At 38.1% G+C, this 22,546-nt stretch overlaps 1 protein-coding gene across 1 annotated transcript in view; it reads right to left on the bottom strand.

Moving 5' to 3' along the window:
* MRC1 (mannose receptor C-type 1) overlaps positions 1-2,650 on the bottom strand; it is a 96,999-nt gene extending 94,349 nt beyond the window's left edge. The window contains exon 1 of the mRNA XM_075211918.1: positions 2,439-2,650. Within this exon, the coding sequence (XP_075068019.1) occupies positions 2,439-2,496 (58 nt within the window). The 5' untranslated portion in view covers positions 2,497-2,650. The remainder of the gene's footprint in view (positions 1-2,438) is intronic.
* Between the last annotated feature and the right edge of the window lie 19,896 nt (positions 2,651-22,546).

Below are 22,546 nucleotides of genomic sequence, written 5' to 3'. Positions count from 1 at the left end.
TTCAAAATGACTAGAAGGACACTCTGTAAAGATGAGCACCTTGTAAGAAATGTCCTTGTGGATTGTAATAAGGCAACACAGTCATAGTTACTAACATATTATGTTAGTTCATTGGTAGAACTAGTAAGAGAAGAATATTGGGAACAGCCAGAACTCTGATCCCCTTTGGTAACAAATTAATTATCCTAACTGCATAAATGTTACTTTATATCTGAAGTTCTCCAATGTATTACATATTTTGCTAATGAAAGTAAGAATTTAAGATGTTGCTATGTAACTGACATTTAGTGTAGGTAACTGAAACATAACGAATATATCACTGTAGTTTTATGTAGGGATAATTGTTAATAGAACTGTAATAGAAGATTAGTCATTATTCTTAAAAGTTGAATCTATATTTCCTTCCTCTTGATGTAACTTGAATCATCGCTTCTTTCCATGTAAAACGTGAGAAGTGACTAATTTGTGGTTAATGAAAAAGCATCATACAAAGTCACTAAACTTCTATTAAGTTTTATGTCCACAAACAGCACTAATAATATACCATACTAACATTAAAACCAATTTGCAGCGAAAAATTATTGTTTTACATGATTGATCAAAATGTGGTAAATGTGTTTCATTGTGATAATCATTTTATGATATATGTTAGACAATATGCTGGGGGTGTTAATTACGTGCCTAGTATTTCCAAGAGGATGTGTGATTATCACACTATATTAACTGAGTAACCATTGTAGAACATCCAAGTTTGCTTAAAGTTCACACAATCGGTGCCAATTTATACAAGGGGTGCAAATGCATTTGTTTATTTTAATGTTTTTTTGTATGCAGGGAAATACTGCCTGGTTTTGCATACTGGGAAACTTAATTTTCACACTGCAATCTATAATTCAGCTAGTACTTGTCACTTCCCTCTTAATCTGTCCGTACATTTTAAATTTGTCCCACTGTAGCAGAACTCTAAATGATGTCCAAATTGTTTTCATATTTGTTAACCATCCTAGCCTTTTAAAGCACAAATCACAGAGAGCACAAATCACAGGGAGTTATTAAAGTCAATGAACAGCAGCATGTATCGTAATGATTACATTTGGCTAAAGAGCTTGCAATTGACAGTCCTGGAATTAATATGTCAAAAATAGCATGTACCACTGTTTGCATGATGCCAAACTGAGTGACCTTGGAAAATAAAAACATATTTAACTAACCTAAAACATTTTGGATACATAAATATTTGACACGGGCTCTTAACTAGAGGAAAAAAATTGTTCCATAGTTAAATTTAGTTGGTGGTCTAATCCAGCTGAAACCAGGGTCTTACTTTTCTATCTGCTGTCAGTGCTGATAGTAAAATCATGCTTATGGGTGGTTTTAATCCGCCCATCCTGTGCTTTGTTTCACTTCCACTATAGAAAAACACAGTGCACTGTGATAGAAAACATCATCCGTGCACTTAAGTGTCTTCATTTAAATAAGGACTGTTGTGGATGCAAGAAAATGACACTTCTTAAATTATGATCACTAGTGTCCCATACTTCTCACACATCTCCTCCAGCAGAACACAGCATGCATGGATTAAACCCACCCACGTAATGAATTCAATTGTCTAGCAGTACACTTGTGTTGTACTTGGGAAAATCACTGCATGTGTGTACAAGTTAATGAAATAATAATGTTAATGCAACATAAAGAACACTAACTTCGTTAACAATGCAAGCAGGTACTTTCCGCAGCTTCAGTAAATGACTTGACCGCAAAGACAGTAATTATTATTATGAAACTAAAATGTGCTGCCACTTTCCCTATGTGCAAACCACAAATTAGACACTTCATCAGACGTGTAAAGCCAACAGTCATTGTTCAAAAGAAATCATTTTCATTTTAAGCAACAATTTTATGAGATAAGTTGCTGAGTTGTGGTAATCATTAAAGTCACACATGCTGGTCAATGCAGTGAATTCTGCAAAAAAGTGCATACTGCAAAAAAAAACACAAAAAACAAAAAAACAGAGGGCCCGGCGACATGTTCTCTTTAAAGCTAAACACTCATCTTTAAAATAAAGCAGGTGTTGCTGCAATTACTCTAGGTAAAAAAGTAGAATATAAGAAAATTGTGACAGTGCATTAAGTACAAAAATAGTGGAAGGTGGTTCAATTACCCATAATTTAGGAAAAAATTGGCATATTTAAGCTACTGTTCCTCCCAATTTACCCTCTTTTGACTCAGATGTATACGTTTAAATAAACGCGTTTTTCTATTAGCTCCCACCAGCGTCGGGCTGAACCACGCCATACAGTTAGAATAGCGTCCACCTTTTGTTCTTTTTTATATATCATTTAGTTTGTTGTGTTGTTTGTGGCACATGCATACCTGTAAACACAACACAAAAAGTACAACACAACACTGCAGTAAAAGTAGGTTGCAGGTAACTCACCCAGCTGAAGTGATGGGCGGATTAAATATAGAAGTATGAGAAGAATTGAGGCAGTCATTGTAAATATCTCATTATATATTCTGTCAGGGTTTTTTTAAAGAAACAGTGCAGGTTTAAAGTCTCCGGTCGCAGAAGTCTGAGCACCAAACTGATCCTTGACTTTTCAAAGACTGCGACATCCAGGGAAAGTTGTGGCCTCTAAATGATAAGGAAATATCCTGTCACGTGGGGCATGAAAGCAAACAGGAACTCCCAGTCCCAACTTTGCTTCCCTAAGCTAAATTCTGATGTCCACTATTATTGGCTTTAATACACCAGCCTATGATTGTGATGATACGGCATTCTCCTCTTGACCTGTTCCATGCGTGGTTTCTTGGAACCTATTTCCTAATTTCTTGTGTGAATCAGTTTATTAGCATTTTATGTTAACATGAAGAAGACAAAGTAGGCTGAATTGACAAAATACCATTAGTATCTTTCTTAAGAAGGATTAAATAAGAAAACAGGATGTACTGGGTGGAAACAACCCAGTTTTATTTTTTGCAGTAATCTGTTAACATCAATTATTAAAATTCCCTACATTAAAATCTGAACTTTTATTAGATATCCTTTAAAAAGTAGCCATCAAGAGAAAACAGGCAATTGATTAAAATGTGTGATGTGTTCACTCCGACATTTCATTTTATGGTTTTGTATTGCTTTGCATTACTTTGTTTTGTATTACTTTACTTTTCATTACTTTGGTACATTTCAGGCCATCTAAATGAACGTGTATTTTATTTGCCTACCTGTTATCCTTTTTATACGTTCTTCCGTCTAAAGACTCAGGCTGTCACACAGCCCCTTCCAGACGTATACATTGTCACCTCTTCTGGCCTACTTTGGTTCTTTACTTTGTATACATTGTGTGTTTGTATTTTATAAATAAAGTTATTAAAAAAATGTGATAAGTTAGTGAATTAAAGAACGTACGAGAGTTGCTAATAACTTCCTTTCATGCCAAATGCCTATAATAACAAATTGTCCTCTCAAATATAAGAATTTTTAGTTATCTCAAATATAAGCAATTTTAGTTATGGTCATATTAGGAACCCTGATAATTATTTCTCATTATAAATCAGGGATTACTATTGTGCTTCAGTTTATACCTATGGATCTGGCTTATCCTCTCATAATTCACAAGATCAGAATTTCTCCATTTATATAAACAAGTTTAATTGAGAGGAAAAGCATCTGCAAATGTATTGCAGTCACTTTTATATTATTAAGGTGGCAGTGCAGTTTGACACTGAATAGTATCCTATTAATTGAGATCACTGTTATATATAATGGGCCAGAGTCATTAAGGGAAAAAAATGAATAACTTTGAACCTTGGCAAAACCATGTTATATTGGAGGGGGGCAGGATGAATTTAAAATGTGGGGACGGATTTATAGTTGGGGTATGTCTTAGATCAACTTTAAATGTCAGTGTAAAAATAAAGCTATCAAGTATTTACATCTACATGAAAAAACAGCCAGTATTTTCCTCATGTGCAAAATAATAAACTCATTTGCACCCCTTGCATTGCAACATGATTTTCTCTAGGTTCAAAGTTACTCATTTTTTTGCTTTACTTTCCTTAATGAATCAGGCCCAATATAACTAAAACCCAGTCTCAGAAGGAAAGAAAGAGAAGTGACCTAGATAGTGACTTTCACTCCTAGTATATTCTGCAGTTCCTTAATACCGATGACTAAAGTTATTAAGGATGTTCCCTCTGTAATTGTGGAGTAGTCAATAGTGTCTGTATGTAGTTTCAAAGACCTTTCCTACTGCATCACGCATCTCAGTATAATACAGATGACAGAATCCAGGGTCCTGTAATTGCATTATACTTAAACGCAATATCTGTATTTTCCAGATTAAGCTTTGACTCTTTCATTGAAATCTAATAAACAGAAAAGCAGTACACAACGCTGGGTGCTACACCTTAAAACGAATATATAAATAGAAAAATACACAAGCAGTGCAATATAACAATATGTTATGAAATGTTCTAATCCAAAATGTTCAATGAGTTCATATCCAATGCAATTGTACTTCTGACTTGTCCTCATGACAACGTGATGTCTTCCCAACATTCCACATTTCAAATATGCAATAAAAGGAAAAGTAGATTTATAGCAGAGATGCTCACTGACCCCCGTGTTTTGGTTTTGGTTTTGGATCTGGATTAGCATTGTGGTTTGGTTTTGGTTTTGCAAAACCGCCCTTGCGTGTTTTGGTTTTGGTTTTGGTTTTGTTTGGTTTTGTTTTGCAATTTTGTTGAAAAATCAATATTTTTGGGCATTAAATAACCGAATCTGGTGCTCCACCTGTTTCTTGGATAAGTTAGGTAATTCTAAAGCTAATAAATTAGGAAGAAAACAGTTTAATCCCTGGTAGGCCGTCCTTAATTCTGCACACAAACCTGATTGTCTTCCTCTCCATCTTAGCCTATTGGCAATGCAGCCATCGTCTTTGGGTGTATATTACACCCTACACTTATAGTTAAATATATAAAGAAATGGACAAAGACAGTTTGGTTTCTGTCTCTATAGCCCCCCCTTCCCCCTCCACTTGTAGTTAAATAGAAAAAAGCAGCCTGCATAGACTGAACAATATAAAAAATAAATGGACCAAGGTAGTTTGGTGGCTGTCTATGACCTCCCCTGCCCTCCACTTGTAGTTGAATAGAAAAAAAAAGCAGCCTGCATAGACTGAACAATATAAAAAATAAATGGACCAAGGTAGTTTGGTGGCAGCTGAAAGGACCCTTCTTTATGGGTACACTAATAGAATGCTCACGATTATACATTCCACTGCTGGATGTACTCTCCACAGGGATTGGTGTTATTTCTGATTCAGAGCATACATTATCCTCTAATGCCTTACTGTTTTCTTGCAGCTCGGCTTTCCCGCGTAACAGTAGTTGTGCACCACATTTAGATTCCAAATTACTTGGTCTTGCTTGCTCACGAGTGACCTTACAAGAAGAAGGCTCAGTAATATTTTTAGATCTGGCAGTAATAGAGAAAGGCGAAGGCCTCATTCTTTCTTTGCCACTGCGTGTGTAGAATGGCATGTGGCAATTTTTTTTTCATCGGCAGTTAACTTTTCCTCAGTTACTCTTCTTTTTCGCTTCAACACGCTACATTTTTTTGGGGTGTGTCTTTTTTTCACTGATTTATAAAGACTATGTACTTTTACATCAGCTTTACCAGATGACGTACTGGTAACACTACCATCAGGACTGATGCCAGCACCTGCTTGCTGATTCTGCTTATATGTGGACTGCTTTGAATCCATTTTAATAAGCCCAAAGCACTTGTATTGCAAAATATTGTATTAGATAGATACTGCTGACAAATATGACTTTTTGTGACAGCCAGAAAAATTAGTGTAAAACACTGGGGAATATTGAACACCCCAAATCACTTGTAGTGCAAAATATTGTCTTATATAGATACTGCTGACAAATATGACTTTTTTTCACAGCCAGAAAAATTAGTGTAAAACACTGGGGGATAGTAGACACCCCAAATCACTTGTAGTGCAAAATATTGTCTTATATAGATACTGCTGACAAATATGACTTTTTTGACAGCCAGAAAAATTAGTGTAAAACACTGGGGAATATTGGACACCCCAAATCACTTGTAGTGCAAAATATATGCTATTCTCTGCACTGAACACAACTATGGGGAATAGCAGGTGCTTGCAAAAGACAAATCACTAATTAAATAACTTTGTATTCTTGTACCTTGGGCGCAGGGCATGCACTGCTCGGGAGTGGCACACTAAGGCAGGCAGACATAACACACCATGAGTTCTAGCCAGCCAACTCCACTGCTGCCAGCAAGACTGAATGGACAGGAGCAGAGCATTTGATTTTTTTTTTTTTACCAAAAATAATACATAATTATTAACTGAGTTTCCATAACATCTGCAGATGTCCAGGAAGGACAGAGTGATAGTACGTCTAAATTTGGAGCTTCCTATGGGTTGTTCTGTGGAAACTTTAGTTTGTATCTGGCAGGTGGGTGTCACAAAAGACCAACGTTCTGCATATTTCCAGAGATATTCGGCAGAAATCACTTTACTGGTAACCAGAGGTCCTGGATGGTGAAGGATTTGCTTACAGATGCAAAAAGTAATTTCATTTTATGCTGATTTATATTTCAAAGTCTCCAAAGATGTAGCACAAGTGCATAGCTTGAATCTTATCTATGGCTCTCTTCTATGGCTGGTGGACATATTGAGAGTATTTTCTAGGTTTAGAGCCGTACAGGAACTGATTTACTTAAAGTCCATTCCTATGCTGCAGTGTTATCCCTTACAGGACTGCTCTGTCTGTGAAGCCATGAAGTTGTAATACTAATCCCTATGGTGGGAATGCAGAACGGATATTATTGGGATTTTCAGCAAAATGTTGTCTTAGACTGGTAGAGTTGGCTATTCCTAGCCGAATCTTGGTAATTATTTACTTTAGGAAGAATAGTTGTGTGCTTGCTAAACAAGTTTGCTTGATTCATGTTTGCATGCAACTTGCTTTTTTAAAAAAACAGCACGGAACTTGTGCGGAGTTCCGACCGTGTTCAAATCCAAACCTCAAGATATGTTTCCATTTGAAAGTATTATCTGCCTAAATGTGACTTGCCGTATGTAGAGACACACAGCAGACTGCAATTTATGAACAAGCTTCTGTTCCATGAAAGGTCATATCAGAATGCATTAAAAATGTAAGTTATAAAATAACAGCTCATAACAGTATAATCCAGAGGATCCCAAACTGTGCGCCGCGTCTCCCTGGGGTGCCGCGGTGATCTCACAGGGGTGCCACAGCCAGGGCCAGTTGTAAGCAAGTCAGGGGACTACTTGGTAATTATTTTGGCTTACGGGTGCCTTGAAAAAATTATGGAGACCCTAAGGGTGCCTCAAACTGAGATAGTTTGGGATCCACTGGTATAATCATTAATAAAAATATGGATTTAAAAAAATATATATATATTTTACATTAAATACATAAATCAGGATACTTTTAATGCATACTGTACATATAATGCATTTATATAGTTAATCATCCTTGCATACACATGTTCTGTGCTAGCTAGTGGCATGCACACATGTAGTCACATTCAGTCAGCACTTACACCTGATCCTGTAACTGGTGCAGGTGATACAGCTGAAACCAGGCAGACTTATGAGGACCCAGGACTTGACTCAGCCGCATCTGTGCTGGCATGCCCTTACTGTAAATGGCCAACGTAAATCCGCCCCTTCCATCCCCCGTTCCGCCTCTCTAATTGTAGGTAGTCGTTAGTGTCATTTGCTTTGTGACATGAATTGCATGCAGTTGCGTTCATTGGCGTAAGGTCCGTTTCTCAGCATGCACAGAGCTATGTCTTGCAAGATACGGCACACACACGGATCTACGGCCGAACACGAATAGTGCCCAAAATATCTTTGTGTATTTTTATTAAATCGATTCTGCTTAACAATCATCTTTGGGATGATCTCAGAATAATATCGGGATTTAAATTGAGCTCTAAAATTCATAATTAAAAGACATTGTAAAATAACAGTCTTTTTATTCTTTGTCCAAAGACCATCATACATGCTATTGCGTTATATATCATTAATCGATTAACAAGTTATGAAACAGTTGCTGTGGCTCACGTATCTTGTGACTTGCACAATACCATTTGCATGAATCATCCTTCCAGGTTACCGCCCGCTATCAGTATCTCTGCACACACAGGATTTGGTTGAAGTTACGCTAATCCAGTGAATCACAGATAATATTTCCTACAGAAATGATTACATACCCACTGAAGGGGAAGTCTACTTTCTCTCCCACTATGTATTTACAGTTTAACTGACAAGTTCAATAGCACAACTAAGAGATCATAGAGTTACTAAGTGTGACAATCTTTTTTGCTTTATTATTATCTTTATCTTTGATTTATTTTATATTTTTATTACACAGTATGCAGCAATGTACAATCAGAGAGAGTGTATTTTTTTATTTCAGTCTCTGGTTGAGTGGAGCTTACAATCTAATCCATACTTGCCAACTCTCCCGGAATGTCTGGGAGACTCCCGGATTCGGGGTGGTTCTCCCGGACTCCCGGTAATGTATGGCAATCTCTCCGCATCTGCCCTCTTCCTAGTGAAGTGGGCAGAATTGAGTCAAAAATGCTGCGATTCTCCGGGGATCAGCATTTGGCCCCGCCCCTGCTGTAAAATGATGCATTTGTGTCGTTACATCACGGAGGGGGTTCCAAAATGACATGATTTTTGGGTCCCTGCCCCCGCACGCCCACCTCCCCCTGGCACCTCCCGGAAGTCAACTACAAGAAGTTGGCAAGTATGATCTAATTTCAATAAAACAGGCACATAAATGTGCACATACTAAGAACAATTTAGCCAGTAGCCAATAAATCTGCTGTTGTGAACCATCTCGTATACAACTCCAGTAGAGATTCAGGAGGACTGGATTGCAGATAGGTCAGTATGGATGTTCCACAGGTCGTTATTGCCAAACTGAATAACATAAGTGTCATTAAAGGGATAGCCGAAGATGGGGGAGAAAAAGTAGTCAGCAAAGAAAGCCAGGTCATTTATTGTAGTCAACCAGGATATTACACGCAGAAACCGTGGAACAAAACAAATATCAGGCAGTTAGCGCACTACACTTATATATAGGTATAGGTCCGAAAAGAAAGGAGATGGTTTTTAGGAGAATGTGTGTGTCAGCCATTTTAGTGAAGGAGAATATGCCCTTGCTATACTGACCTCTATGGGTGGGAGGTCTGTCCGGCAGGTAAGATCTTAATACCTGCTTCCCATACTGTGATACATCAAGTGGCACCAGAGAGGTTGCAGAGTCCAGGATGTAGATTAAAACGGATGCAGCATCCAGAGAAAACGTACATTAATAAATTCCAGACAGATAGCGCCCTGAGCAGATTTCAAACCAAGACCTCAGAATTGCAAGACAGACATGCTAAACACAGCCGGCGGGCCGCTCAAAGTACATAAATGGAACATTAACTTTCTAGGGATCATTTCTCATAAGGCAAAAACTGCACAAGATTGCATTCCTTCCTTTCTCCCCCAGCACGGACATTAAGGTCCTCCTAAACTAACACTAGTATTCCCATATTACTCAATATAGGGGGATAGATGAGTTCTCTGTACAGCGCTGCGGAATTAGTGGCGCTATATAAATAAATGATGATGATGACAGATATCAGAACATAATCTGTATTATCAGGAGTGCAATGCACTAGTATTAAAGTTTCACATTTTTCTGTCATACCTGGTTTGGTAAAATAAACATGAGTACATATAGTATGTAGGTTTTACGTAGAATCAGGGAAGAATAATTGTTATAGAAAACATGATGCACCCTGAGATCATGTTTGACAGACACAGTGAAATGAACATTTGCTATTCTCTATGCAACTGACAGCCAACAGGAAAATGGAAGAATGGTTATTACACTGATTGAATGTTGTTTTGTTCCACAATACATCAATTGCCAATATGCCTTTCCAAGAAGTGAGCAGAGAAACAATAGGGAAGTAAAATGTTCTGATTGCAAAATATATATAAAAATGCATTATATGCATAATAGTATTATTATCAGGATATCTCTCTCTGCTTCCTGTATTTCTATATAAAGTATGGGTTTGCATTTCCAAAATATCCTGGGACTTGAAATGTCTATGACTTGCAAGACAATTAAGTTGTATTTAAGTGGGATCTCTCCTACCAGGAAGATAAACCACCAAATTCCATCCCACAATGTCCACCAGGGACTGATTAAGAGTTCCGGCCACCATAGACTAATACACCACTAGAGTCACCCCTCCAATGTTTACATTTGTATTCAGCAATGGAGCTATGTGTTAACATTCAGCATATATCTGGAACTCACTCATGAACATTCAGACATATAGGAATACTCCTCTATCGCTCGCTCTTGCCTGCTCTTGCTGCTTTGACTACCTGCAGTTCTCTCTTACTTGTTTTTGCAGTTTTGTTGTCAATTGGCTAGAAAGTTGTATTGTATTATACTGCAAAATGTGAACAAATCGTGAATTAGGCTTTTTAGTTCAAACACAACATCCATTGGCTTGATAAAAGTACAGCCATATATAGACAATACAATATATGAAAAATTGTTGCTATAATCAAATACAAATATCTACCAGCCCCATCTGACTAGTATTTATCATTCTAGTGACCACTGAGACCACAAAGAACATTCATGTAACCATCACACAATACAGTGGGTATTCATGCGATCGACACACAGTACAGAGATCATGCACCCCAAAGATGCTCTATTTTTTTAAATGCCCCCCTTAGTGATTTCATCATCCCCCTCAGCAATTTCATCACCTCCCTCAGTTATTTCCTTACCCCCTCAGCAGTTTCATTACCCCCTACAACCATTTAATCACCCTCTTCAGCCATTTCATTACCCTCCTCAGCCATTTCATCACCCTCCTCAGCCATTTTATCATCCTCCTCAGCCATTTTATCCCTCCCCCTTCAGTCATTTCATCACTCCCATCAGCCATTTTATCATCGTCCTCAGCCATTTTATCCCTTCCCCCTTCAGCCATTTCATCACTCCCCTCAGCCATTTAATAAATCCCCTCAGCCATTTCATTTTCCCCTGATCCATTTCATCACCCCCTTCAGCCATTTCATCAGCAACCCAGACATTTCAATATCTCCACTTCCTGTCATTTCATGTCACCTGGAACATGTCACTTACAATCCTCTCATTGAACATGCCCTGTTCCTCTCTTTTCCTCTCCAGATTGATCAGGGACAGGAGAGGCAATCTGTCAGCAAGTCCAATTGTTAGCTGACGCTTCTTAGTCTCGTTTCGTGAGATGTGGTAATGCTTATTTCCCAAGACCAGACTAAGAACCACGCCTGCACTGACTGGCAGCTAACAGCAATTGGATTTAATGCCAGGCTGCAATAGTGACTGTTGGGCCGCCCCCTCTAAACCAGGGCCAGCCCTGATGATTCCAACCAGCCCCTACCACCTATATTTAATACAACAATATAGCAAATATAGCATTTTTTTTTGGGGGGGGGTGACGCCTTGGTCATGTCAGTGTGACTGTATTTAGTGATCATTGTGTATCAGGTGTGTCATGTCAGTGTAATCTGTTTATAGATGAGTATATATAATATAAATCATATCATTAACATATTACCTCATTCTCAACATAACAAGATCCCTGCCTTAATTCTCCCTTTTCATTGCAGAAATTGAATGTATATGAAATTAACTGCACATACATTTAGCCTTCCTAACCTTTCAAACATAATATTATACAGTTTATATTCACTATATGGACAAAAGTATTTGGCCACACCTGTTATTTATTGCATCGAGGTGTGTCAATCAGACCTGTTGCCAGAGGTGTATAAAATCAAGCACCTAGCCATGCAGTCTCCGTTTGTAAATATTTGCGATACAAATTGGGTCCTTCTGAAGAGCTCAGTGACTTTAAGCGTGGCACTGGGATAGGATGCCACCTTTACAATAAGACGGTTCGTGAAATTTCATCCATGCTGGATATTCCACAGTCAACTGTAAATGATACTATTAGAAAGTGGTGGCAGCAAATTACTAACTTTACAAAATTTAGATTGAACTGCTGACTGCTAATGGGACAAGACAGAGATATCCTCTCTCCCTTAATTTTCTCTTTAGCAATGGAACCTTTTGTCCAAACCATTATTAAAGTCCAGGATCATCTGGAGAAAACCCACATGAACCATCTGGTCCACAATGAAACATTCTAAACAGCAAAGACATTTTTCACCATAACCGTAATTTTATATGTGAGTATAATATCCAAATAAAAAATGGGTCCAAATGGAACAGACAACTCACAGTTAGATCCTAATCATTAAGATCAAACCCTATTGCTCAGTATAAATCTATGATGTTTTTATGTAAAATGTGTGTTAAGTATAAATCAAGGTAAACATTATTCAATTCCATCATCCTTGTTACCCATTTTAGCCAGATACAGGATCTCCTTTTGTCCTATAGGTTCAATAAAGGGATTCATAAGCTGGGCTACTTGTTTGCTGGTGGTAGACCTAATCCATTTATAGATCTTTAATTAACATAAAAAAAAATAAAAAATCAGAATTTCTATAAATACCTACAGATTAGACATTTGTTCTCATAAACATTATTTCCTCTAATAACCATTATTTTTTTGAGACACATGTATCCGGGATTAAAAACAAACAAATATCTATTTTTATAAGGATATTACGAATTATAAATAAGTGATAAAGATAGGTCATATGAAGCAATGGGAGCTACACATACTGAATTATCAAACTCAAAATTAATAAATATTTTTAAAAACATAAATCAAGTATTTCCCTGTATACATTGTGTAGAAACACGGTTGAACTGTATCTACAGATGGGTCTCAGTTTTTATCCAGAATTTCACAAAATTTACCCCTCCACCTGTAATTTGTGTTAAAGGAATTTTTAGGATGTCGGCTTATTTACTAAAACCTTGTGGAAACAACTTTACCATCTCATTAACAAGTATGTGGCCAATCCTATACACTTGGTTTACACTCGCTCTCCTCACCAATGTTCTGATCATGAGACAGGTAAAAACAAACCATTACCCAATCTTGACGTAAGTAACCCAATCACTCCATATTTCTCTGTATCTTGAACACATTCATGATATGGATTAAATGAATATAACTATATTCAATAAGTTAGTGCAGTACATCTCCTCTCTGCTACGCCAATGCATTCCCCCATAAGTTTGTCCCTATAGCCTGCCCTTCCTACAGTGCTCAACCCTATTCCCCATGTAATTTTGTTATACTCATAAAACTTATCCATACTGACATTTAGGCTAGGTACACAGTGAAGAATTTTCTGACCAACGTGTTATTTCAAACGATTGTACCTACGATTGAAGGTCCAATCAGTCTGGCGATTCATGGATACACACTGACACAATTTACCTTCAGATCTGTGCTCTTCATCTGTTCCTTCATCTGGTCCTCTAGCCTTCAGAGAATGTTAGCACAATATTCATTGATTCATTATTGCTACATTGTAACACTGATTAAAACAGCCTTGTCAAAGCTATTCAAATGGCCTAACGAATTTCATTAGCTTCTGTGACTCTGAAACGAAACATTGTGTCTCAGAACAAACAAATTAATTTTTCTTCTACAGCACTCTACTTTTATTCACCGGGACATTCATTGCCGGCATCGACTGAAAAGAGCCCGATTCTGTTATCTCTATGGAGATCGTGAGCACGAGGGCATACACACTACATGATCGGTCGGTGTTTGGTCGTAAAATATTAAACAGTACGACCAACCAAATGGGACGACTTTAGATCATCGTGTCACTATACATACTCACAAAATATCTGACCAAACGGTCGGATGTCGGCTGATTGGAGGTTTTTCATGCAATCATCGGGCCAGTGTGTACCTAGCCTTACAAAGAGGAACAAATCAACTGTTGCATAAGCTTGCTTTGCTTATTGCATTACTTTATGTTTAACTTTATTATGATATTTGTATATGTTTGTCTTACTGGTACAGCCTCTCAACCGCTCAGCTATGTCATCTATTATAGGGGGCCCAGCATGGTATTACTTATAGATTTATTATTCTGCTTATCTGTGCCCATGTATGCTTACTGATCTCATTTATGTCTATTTTGAGTATGATTTGTTATGTACTCTGTTAATTTGTAGATGTTTGCTCATTCTAGCTATGTATCATATAATCAACGTATATTTTTGCAAATGTGTATTCTGTTCATCCCCCTATGTATGGAGTTGTGGACCTTTTGAAGCACATTAATAGTAATGATAGTAGAAATAATAATAATAATAATAATAATAATAATAATAATAATAATAATAATATGGATTACAAGAAGTATATTTTTCCATGGGTTACAAGTAGATTTCCCTTGTATTGGAAATTTAGAAGATCTGTCTTGGATTACAAATTAAGAAGAATTCCAATTGGATTTCAAATAAAGAACATTTCCCTTGGATTACAAATTAAGATGAATTCTTGCGGATAACAAAAAAATTTTCCTGTGGGGATTTAGCAGTATGAAGTTTAGAAGGGCTGGTATTGAAAATATAAGTGAATGTAATTTGATAGTTTTACAGTGAATACAAGTAGGAGAAGTAGCACATGGCGAATCACCATGTACAAGCCAACTTCAAACACCGATTACAAATAATTCTCAAGTTTTGAGACGTGTGCTGCATTTCACTGCACACCAACGTCTAAATACAATATCGTAATGAGATGCGAAATTACTATATGGAGTCCAGGAGTAAAATGTGCCTCTAGAAACAGAGCAAAGGGCGGGTTAGATTAAGTTATAGATCTAACCTGTAATATAGTGTGAACAAGTATAGCCAGTACATTAACTGGCAGCAACAGAAAACCTATCAGTGTCAATGAAGAGCTGGACAATCTACTAACACTCACCAAACCCACAAGCACTACAATTTACTGTGTGGGGAAAATCAGTATATAAAATATGCAACAAAAAAAACAAACTGCTGAGAATAAATTATTGTTATAAAGGCAGTTTAGTATCACTAAATCTCCATAAACCGGGGTTATAAAAAAAAAATCCATTTAAACATATACACTAACAGACAAAGATCATGGGTTAGATTTACTAAGCTGCGGGTTTGAAAAAGTGGGGATGTTGCCTATAGCAACCAATCAGGTTCTAGCTGTCATTTTGAAGAAGGTACTAAATAAATGAAAGCTAGAATCTGATTGGTTGCTATAGGCAACATCCCCACTTTTTCAAACCCGCAGCTTAGTAAATCTAGCCCCATGTGTCTGTTCCTGAACAGAATTAAGAGACCAGTGAGAATGTAATAGAACATGAATATTATCAAACAACTTTGATACAATAAAATAAATAATTAAGATTGATACACAGGACAAAAGAGAGAAAGGCGTGAAACATCAGTACAGCAAACAGACACAACTTTATATTTATTCCCATACAATAATTTAATAACTAATTCACTGCTATAAAATTCCCTATAGGTAAAAGAGCTCAAACCACTTTAGTTCCAATATACCAATAAAGGATTGTTATAAAAACAATCCGTATGAGTACACGATACAAGAAAGAAGCACGACAATGTGAAATAACCCAATAAGAAGCCTTCTACAACTAAGACATCTTCTGATATGTAATAAATTATTAACACATTAACGGCGACAAATTCAATATGTAGCTCCCATTAAAATATCCTATAGAATCATACAGTATATATCAGTACTAAGGTATGATTATTCATTTTCTTCACTTTTTACTTTAATGTTCAATTAATACATCACTGACAATAAAGAAGACTTTCTGATTTTAACAAAATTATACTTTGTTTAAAGCTTTTAATATTAATTCATATGAGACAAGAGTGCAGCAATAAAATATAAACCTTATTTTCTTTCTATCTAGGAAATCTGGGTCTATTTGTGTGTTAGATTTAGCTGCCTTTTTATTTCATTCCATTTTGTGCTATTTTACTGACTACACAAGAATATCTCTCTTTAGTCTTCCAATACAAAGGAACATACAGAAAGGATTTCACCAGTCGTTAACAATAAATGTTGCAATCAAAGGTCAGGAACCAGCCAATAACCTTTGATTCTCTACAAGTAATGTAAAATCATCACATTTTTTAAGAGGGAGGTACAGTTGAAATATCCATTTATTTTAAGTTTCACTTTTTCACTACTGGATATAGGAAAAGGAAAAAACATGCACTTCCTGGAATTAACAGGACACTCAATTTCCGAAGACAAACTGTGCAAATTCTGCATTCCTATTTTCTTCTGCTGACGAGTAACACCGAAAAGGCTGGTGATGAGCCCTAGGAATTAGGGTGAGGGGATCTATTACTTGAACCTGAAACAAACACACTTGCAAATGTGCGTGTTTCCCTCTAGAGTGAGAGTAACACTACCACAAATGTTTATAAAAAAACACCAGTGAACTTTGCTTAGTTCGCCATACATTCTTTATACAAGCAAGGTGCTCTATCTTTCTGTTCCACTAAATCCCTTGTTTTGCTATTGCATGCTAACATGTATCTCCCTGATTGAAGAGTGCTGCAGAATATGTTGGCAGTATTTAATTATTTAATTACAGTCCATTTTATTACTAAAAATGGAACCGTAGACAGGAAGTTCAGACCTGGCAACTTATAATAATTTTTCCAGAGTGTTCCTTGAACTTCAAACTTCAACTGTTGAGACAAGAAAGGCTTACAGTCATGCCACTGCAAAAAGGATATACGTAATGATCTATATGCAGTGCAGTGAAAAAGTAAATACTTTGAAAGTGTGACATGGAAAAAATGAATAACTAAATATTGTGCACATCAGTAGCAACTGTCCAGCAAATATTATTATTATTATTATTATTATTATTATTATAATTATTATTATTATTCTTTATTAATATTTACTTAAAAAACAAATTGGGAACAAAAACAGTAGTAAAACATGACTGGGTATTTACAAACACACAAGCTTGCAAACTTACAAACAGCTTTATGTACATCACATGTGCATCCTTATGCCCAATATATACAGTCCCAGTGCGTGCCATTTAGAGTTGCATGGTCATGATAAATGTATATATATATATATATATATATATATATATATATATATACCGTACTTCCCCATGTATAAGGCGCTCCCATGTATAAGACGCACCTTCATTTTGGCCCAGAAATTTGAAAAAAAAAAATATTACGGTAGCTGTCAAAAAGGGCAGGGAGAGTGTACTGGCTGGCTGCTCTGATCACAATCAGAGCAACCGGCCAGTGCACTCTCCCTGTCTGTCTCTGCCAAACGGACCTGCAGGGAGAGTGTGCTACCCGGCTGCTCTGATCACAGAGCACACTCTTCCTTAACCCCCCCTTCTGCTGTACCTCTGCCCCCTTCTCCTGGATGCTCGTATACCGCTGTACCACTGCCCCCTCCTCCTCCTGGATCCCCGTTACCCCTGTATAAGACGCACCCAGGTTTTAGACCCAAAATATTTGGGAAAAAGGTGTGTCTTATACATGGGGAAATACGGTATATATATATATATATATATATATATATATATATATATATATATAAAATGATCATGATATACATGCCCAACTTGTCAATGTACTCTGCCTCTGTTCTTGTCTCTGTACAGCCACTGGTAGACTGGAATTGTGCCGTGGGTGTGTGCCTACCAAAAGTTGGGTGACCTTGGACTTGGCTAGTAGGAGGACTTAGCAGATTATTGTGCAGCTACCAATAAGATTATCTTCAGGAAAGGAGTTAACAGTAATGCTTCATCGGTTGGCGTTGCATCATGCTTTGATTGCAGTATTCTCTTACACCAGTTGGTCAAAGTGTTACAGCCATTCACTGAAACATAAAATAGATCAGTTCTGTTTTGAAGATACTTGCCTGAATAGTGGTCATTACCAATGAGTCATAATGGTGAGAAAAGAGTTGAGCTTGGCCAGGAAACCCAGTGGGTTGAGTGGTCGTTGTCAGTTAGCTCCGAGGCACTCCTCGCCAGTTGGCACACAGTGAACCTGGGATTGTGACAAAAGTCCTTTAATATTCCATATTTGTTTTTATTCTATATCTATGTGCATTATGGTTCATTAACAGTGGGTTCCATTCTAGGTTACTGACCTCAGCATCATTTGACTTAAACCAGCTGTCTTCTGTTGAACTGTTGTAACACCTGTAACATGGCAGCTCTGCTGTCACTGTGTACTTCTGTCATTTCCAGTAGCAGCATTTGCAGAAAGTCCTCCACTCTAATAGGTTCCCTGCTGGAGTAGTCTTCTCATTCCCCTCCACTTGCTTTCCCAATTAGCCCCAAGAGGCTAAGCCTAGACTTTTCCTTTGATGTTGGGATAAGTGCATGCTTTTTATACAATAAATATTACATCATCATCATCATCACCATCACCATTTATTTATATAGCGCCACTGATTCTGCAGTGCTGTACAGAGAACTCACTCACATCAGTCCCTGCCCCATTGGAGCTTACACTCTAAATTCCCTAACACACACACACACAGACACACACACAGACAGAGAGAGACTAGGGTCAATTTTGATAGCAGCCAATTAACCTACCAGTGTGTTTTTGGAGTGTGGGCGGAAACCAGAGCACCCGGAGGAAACCCACACAAACACGGGGAAAACATACAAACTCCACACAGATAAGGCCATGGTCGGGAATTGAACTCATGACCCCAGTGCTGTGAGGCAGAAGTGCTAACCACTAAGCCACTGTGCTGCCCAGATATAATTTATGACAGCTAGATATTTCTGGACATTCAATAAAATATTTTGCAGCATACTGGTACATGAATATTCTCACTGATTAACATGCACACAACAATATTCTACATTTCACATCACATCCTACACCGGAGAGCAGGAATGACCCTGGGCCATTCCATTGAGGATATTGGAATCTCTTAGATTGTGGCTTCTTAATGTTCCATGCAGTCACACCCCACAGGCTGTGCATACAGTAATGGTGGAGCCCTGGTAAAAATGCTGGAACCCTGGGGGAAAATATATCAGCATCTAGTTCCCAGGGCCCCACTAATGGAGGGAGCAGTTCAGTATATTTGAAAAAAAAAAGGTCAGGGTGGTGGAGCCGATGGCACCCTTCAAATGGTGGCCCTGTCAGGAAGAAGTATACAATGGTTTCAGAAAGCCAGACAGTAATTACATGTGAAAGTGAATACTTTACTTTGCCAATACTGATTGCACAGTAAATATAACCCTGCTCCCCTCCTTTATCTGGTAAGCAATCTCACTGAAATCTGGCTTTTGCTCTGTAAAACATGGGTATTCTGTACTTTGCAATGAATTCGTCAAAACTCCTCTAATGGGCCACTGTAGCCTCTGATCCTGCACAAATGTTGCCATGGCAAAAAATGTTTTGTGTCTTGGCTGTTTGTGGCTTCATAACTGAGGCCCACGGTGTTTTATATGTGAAGCAGTTTTCTCCTGATCTGGTAGATCCATCAATGTCTTTAATGATTCAGTGTAGCTCTCCTCTCCTTCCTGCGTCTAACATTCATCTTTTTTATACTGCCCTGTCACTGCCCTTCTCCTGTACATTTCCGATTCATGCAAATGGGAAGTTCATAGGGGATTAGGGAATGGGGAATGAACAATATTGCTGCCTCATAGTCCAGCCCTTAGCAGGATAGAGGAGAGCAGTTCCAGGCTGATAGAGGCAGCGGAGGACCCACCAGATCAGAAGAACACAGCGTCACTGATAGTAAATATTGTGATATTTTAGATTATCATAGTGAACTACACTGAAAACTAAATTTGGGTTTATGTCAAAACCAGATGCATCTCTAAAGGGCGTGAGTTACTTGCCTGGGTCATTTTTATATGGCGCAAATGGACTTAAATCCAACTCTAACTCAGCCATTAATTTCTATGTATCATAAGGTGCTAGAAGTGGTGGGGTGAATACATGGCAATAATAGATACATGGCTCCCCAACATTCATTTGCTACCAGCAAAAAATACATAGTTAAGGTGTTTCTAAAATAGTAATAATTTGATTGAGCAGCTTTGTTTTGTTTTTATATTATTGTTAGCATAAGCAGTCATGGTCAAGTCTGCAGCTGTTATTTAGCGTAGTCCTTCTTGCGCGTGCTGGAGGATTTAAACATACATGAATAAATGTGATCTAATGTTAGTACACTCATTACTTAATGTTAGGGCCATCCTTTTGACAGAAACACCTTATGTACACTTTATGGACAAAAGTATTCTGACGCTTGACCATTATACCAACAGGGACTTTAATGACATTGTATTCAAATACATATACTTTAATATGGAGTTGGATCCCTTTTGCAGTGATAACAGCTTCCACTCTTCTTGGAAGGCTTTCCACAAGATGTTGGAGTGTTTCTGTAGGAATTTGTGCCCACTGATGTTGGATGAGAAGGCCTGGCTCGTAATCTCCGTTCCAGTTCATCCCAAAAGTGTGTGATGGGGTTGAGGTCAGGGCTCTGTGAGGGCCAGTCAAGTTCTTCCACACCGAACTCATCAAACCATGTCTTTGTAGTCCTTGCTTTGTGCACTGGGGCACAGTCATGTTGATATAGAAAAGGGCCTTCCCTAAACTGTTGCCACAAAGTTGGGAGCATACCATTGCCCAAAATGACTTGGTATGCTGCAACATTAAGTTTGCCCATTACTGGAGATAAGGGGCCTAGCCCAAACCCTGAAAACAGCCCCATACATTTCTCTCTCCTACACCAAACTTCACAGTTGGCATACTGCAGTCAGGCAGGTAACGTTCTCCCGGCATCTGCCAAACCCAGACTCACCCATCTGACTGCCAAATAGAGAAGCGTGATTCATCACTCCACAGAACACGTTTCCACTTCTCCACAGTCCAGCACCACTCCATCCGATGCTTGGCATTGGTCTTGGTTATGTGAGGCTTGCATATAGCTGCTCTGCCATACAAACCTATTCCATTAAGCTCCTGTCGCACAGTTTTTGTGCTTACATTAATGCCAGTGGAAGTTCGGAACTCTTCAGCTATGGAATCAGCAGAGCGTTGGTGACTTTTATGCACCATGCGCCTTAGCAGTCATTGACCCCGCTCTGTGATTTTACGTGGTCTTCCGCTCCGTGGAATATCCAGCAAGGATGAAATTTCACGAACCGTATTATTGTAAAGGTGGCTTCCTATCACAGTACAACGCTGAAGTCACTGAGCTCTTCAGAAAGGCCCAATTTGTATCACAAATGTTTTCAAATGGATTCTGCATGGCTAGGTGCTTGATTTTATACACCTCTGGTAACGGGTCTGATTAAAGGACCTCAATTCAATAATTAACAGGTGTGGCCAAATTCTTCTTCCATGTAGTGTATGGTTATGGCTTACCATATATTTGCAAATAAATGCAGCTAAGCATTCTGTCTTGTAACTACTAGTTTGGGCATCCAGAGTATTAAGGGGATGAAATTATGATCACTTGTATATCTGAGGTGGCGAAGTTTAGATCCATACCTAAAACAGTTTTGCAGTTCAAGGTATCTTCATCCATGGCAATATGTCATAGGAAATAATTCATGTAAATTGACCTGAAATAAACAAAGATGTCATAGGCCATAATCCCAAGTGGCTGGACACATGCCTACAAAAAAATTACCAGTGAGAGCATCAAACCCTACTTGATGCTTATGGTCTTCTAAGAGAATTGCTCTCTGACAACAGAGCTCAATTTACGTTGTATGAATTTCAGAACTGTTTAAACAAATAGAATGCTGACTTTATCCCACCTGCACCTCTCTTAGCGGTTCTGAATGTATCCTCGACTATATCCTGCTACTCCTCATGGCTCCCACATAAATGTTCATCTGTTACCACTAACATCTTCTAGAAAGTTTGTGAACATATCCTCAACTATATTCCAATGAATCTACTTCTGTTTCTCAATACTTCCACATAGGCATTCTTCTACCACATACGTCACCTCCTCTAGAGTTTCTGAAGACAACCTCAACCATCCCTCATCAGCCTCAGTGGGTAAACAGATACATCCAGGCCCCTGTGCATTTTTTCTCAAGGGCAACATTGAAATGAGATGACAATGCCACTTACTGTTACGTGCAGGAATCACTTGTGGGCATAGAGACTCCTCCCTTATATATATATATTTATAAGTAGTGGAGAGCCTCTGGTCACCTTCTATGTGCGTTTGGGGGACATACAGAGCACAGCTAAAAGTACTGCATCTGTTATTTCTACTGGTCAGACAGGAAGTGCCCCCCACTTCCTGTTTCCTCCCTAGACCACAGGGGGTTGTGCAGCGGTTGCCATAGTAATGCAGCAGGAGAGATGGAGTGAAAGCGCTCCTATATACTAACACCCCTCCGTGCTTAGCAATGTCCCCTGTCACAAAGAAAAACAATTTAA

The sequence above is a fragment of the Mixophyes fleayi genome, chromosome 5 (assembly GCF_038048845.1).
Source record: "Mixophyes fleayi isolate aMixFle1 chromosome 5, aMixFle1.hap1, whole genome shotgun sequence".
In the NCBI taxonomy this organism is placed as follows: domain Eukaryota; kingdom Metazoa; phylum Chordata; class Amphibia; order Anura; family Limnodynastidae; genus Mixophyes; species Mixophyes fleayi.
The sequence above is the reverse complement of the archived record's forward strand: the minus strand, read 5'-3'. Positions and strand labels throughout refer to the sequence as shown.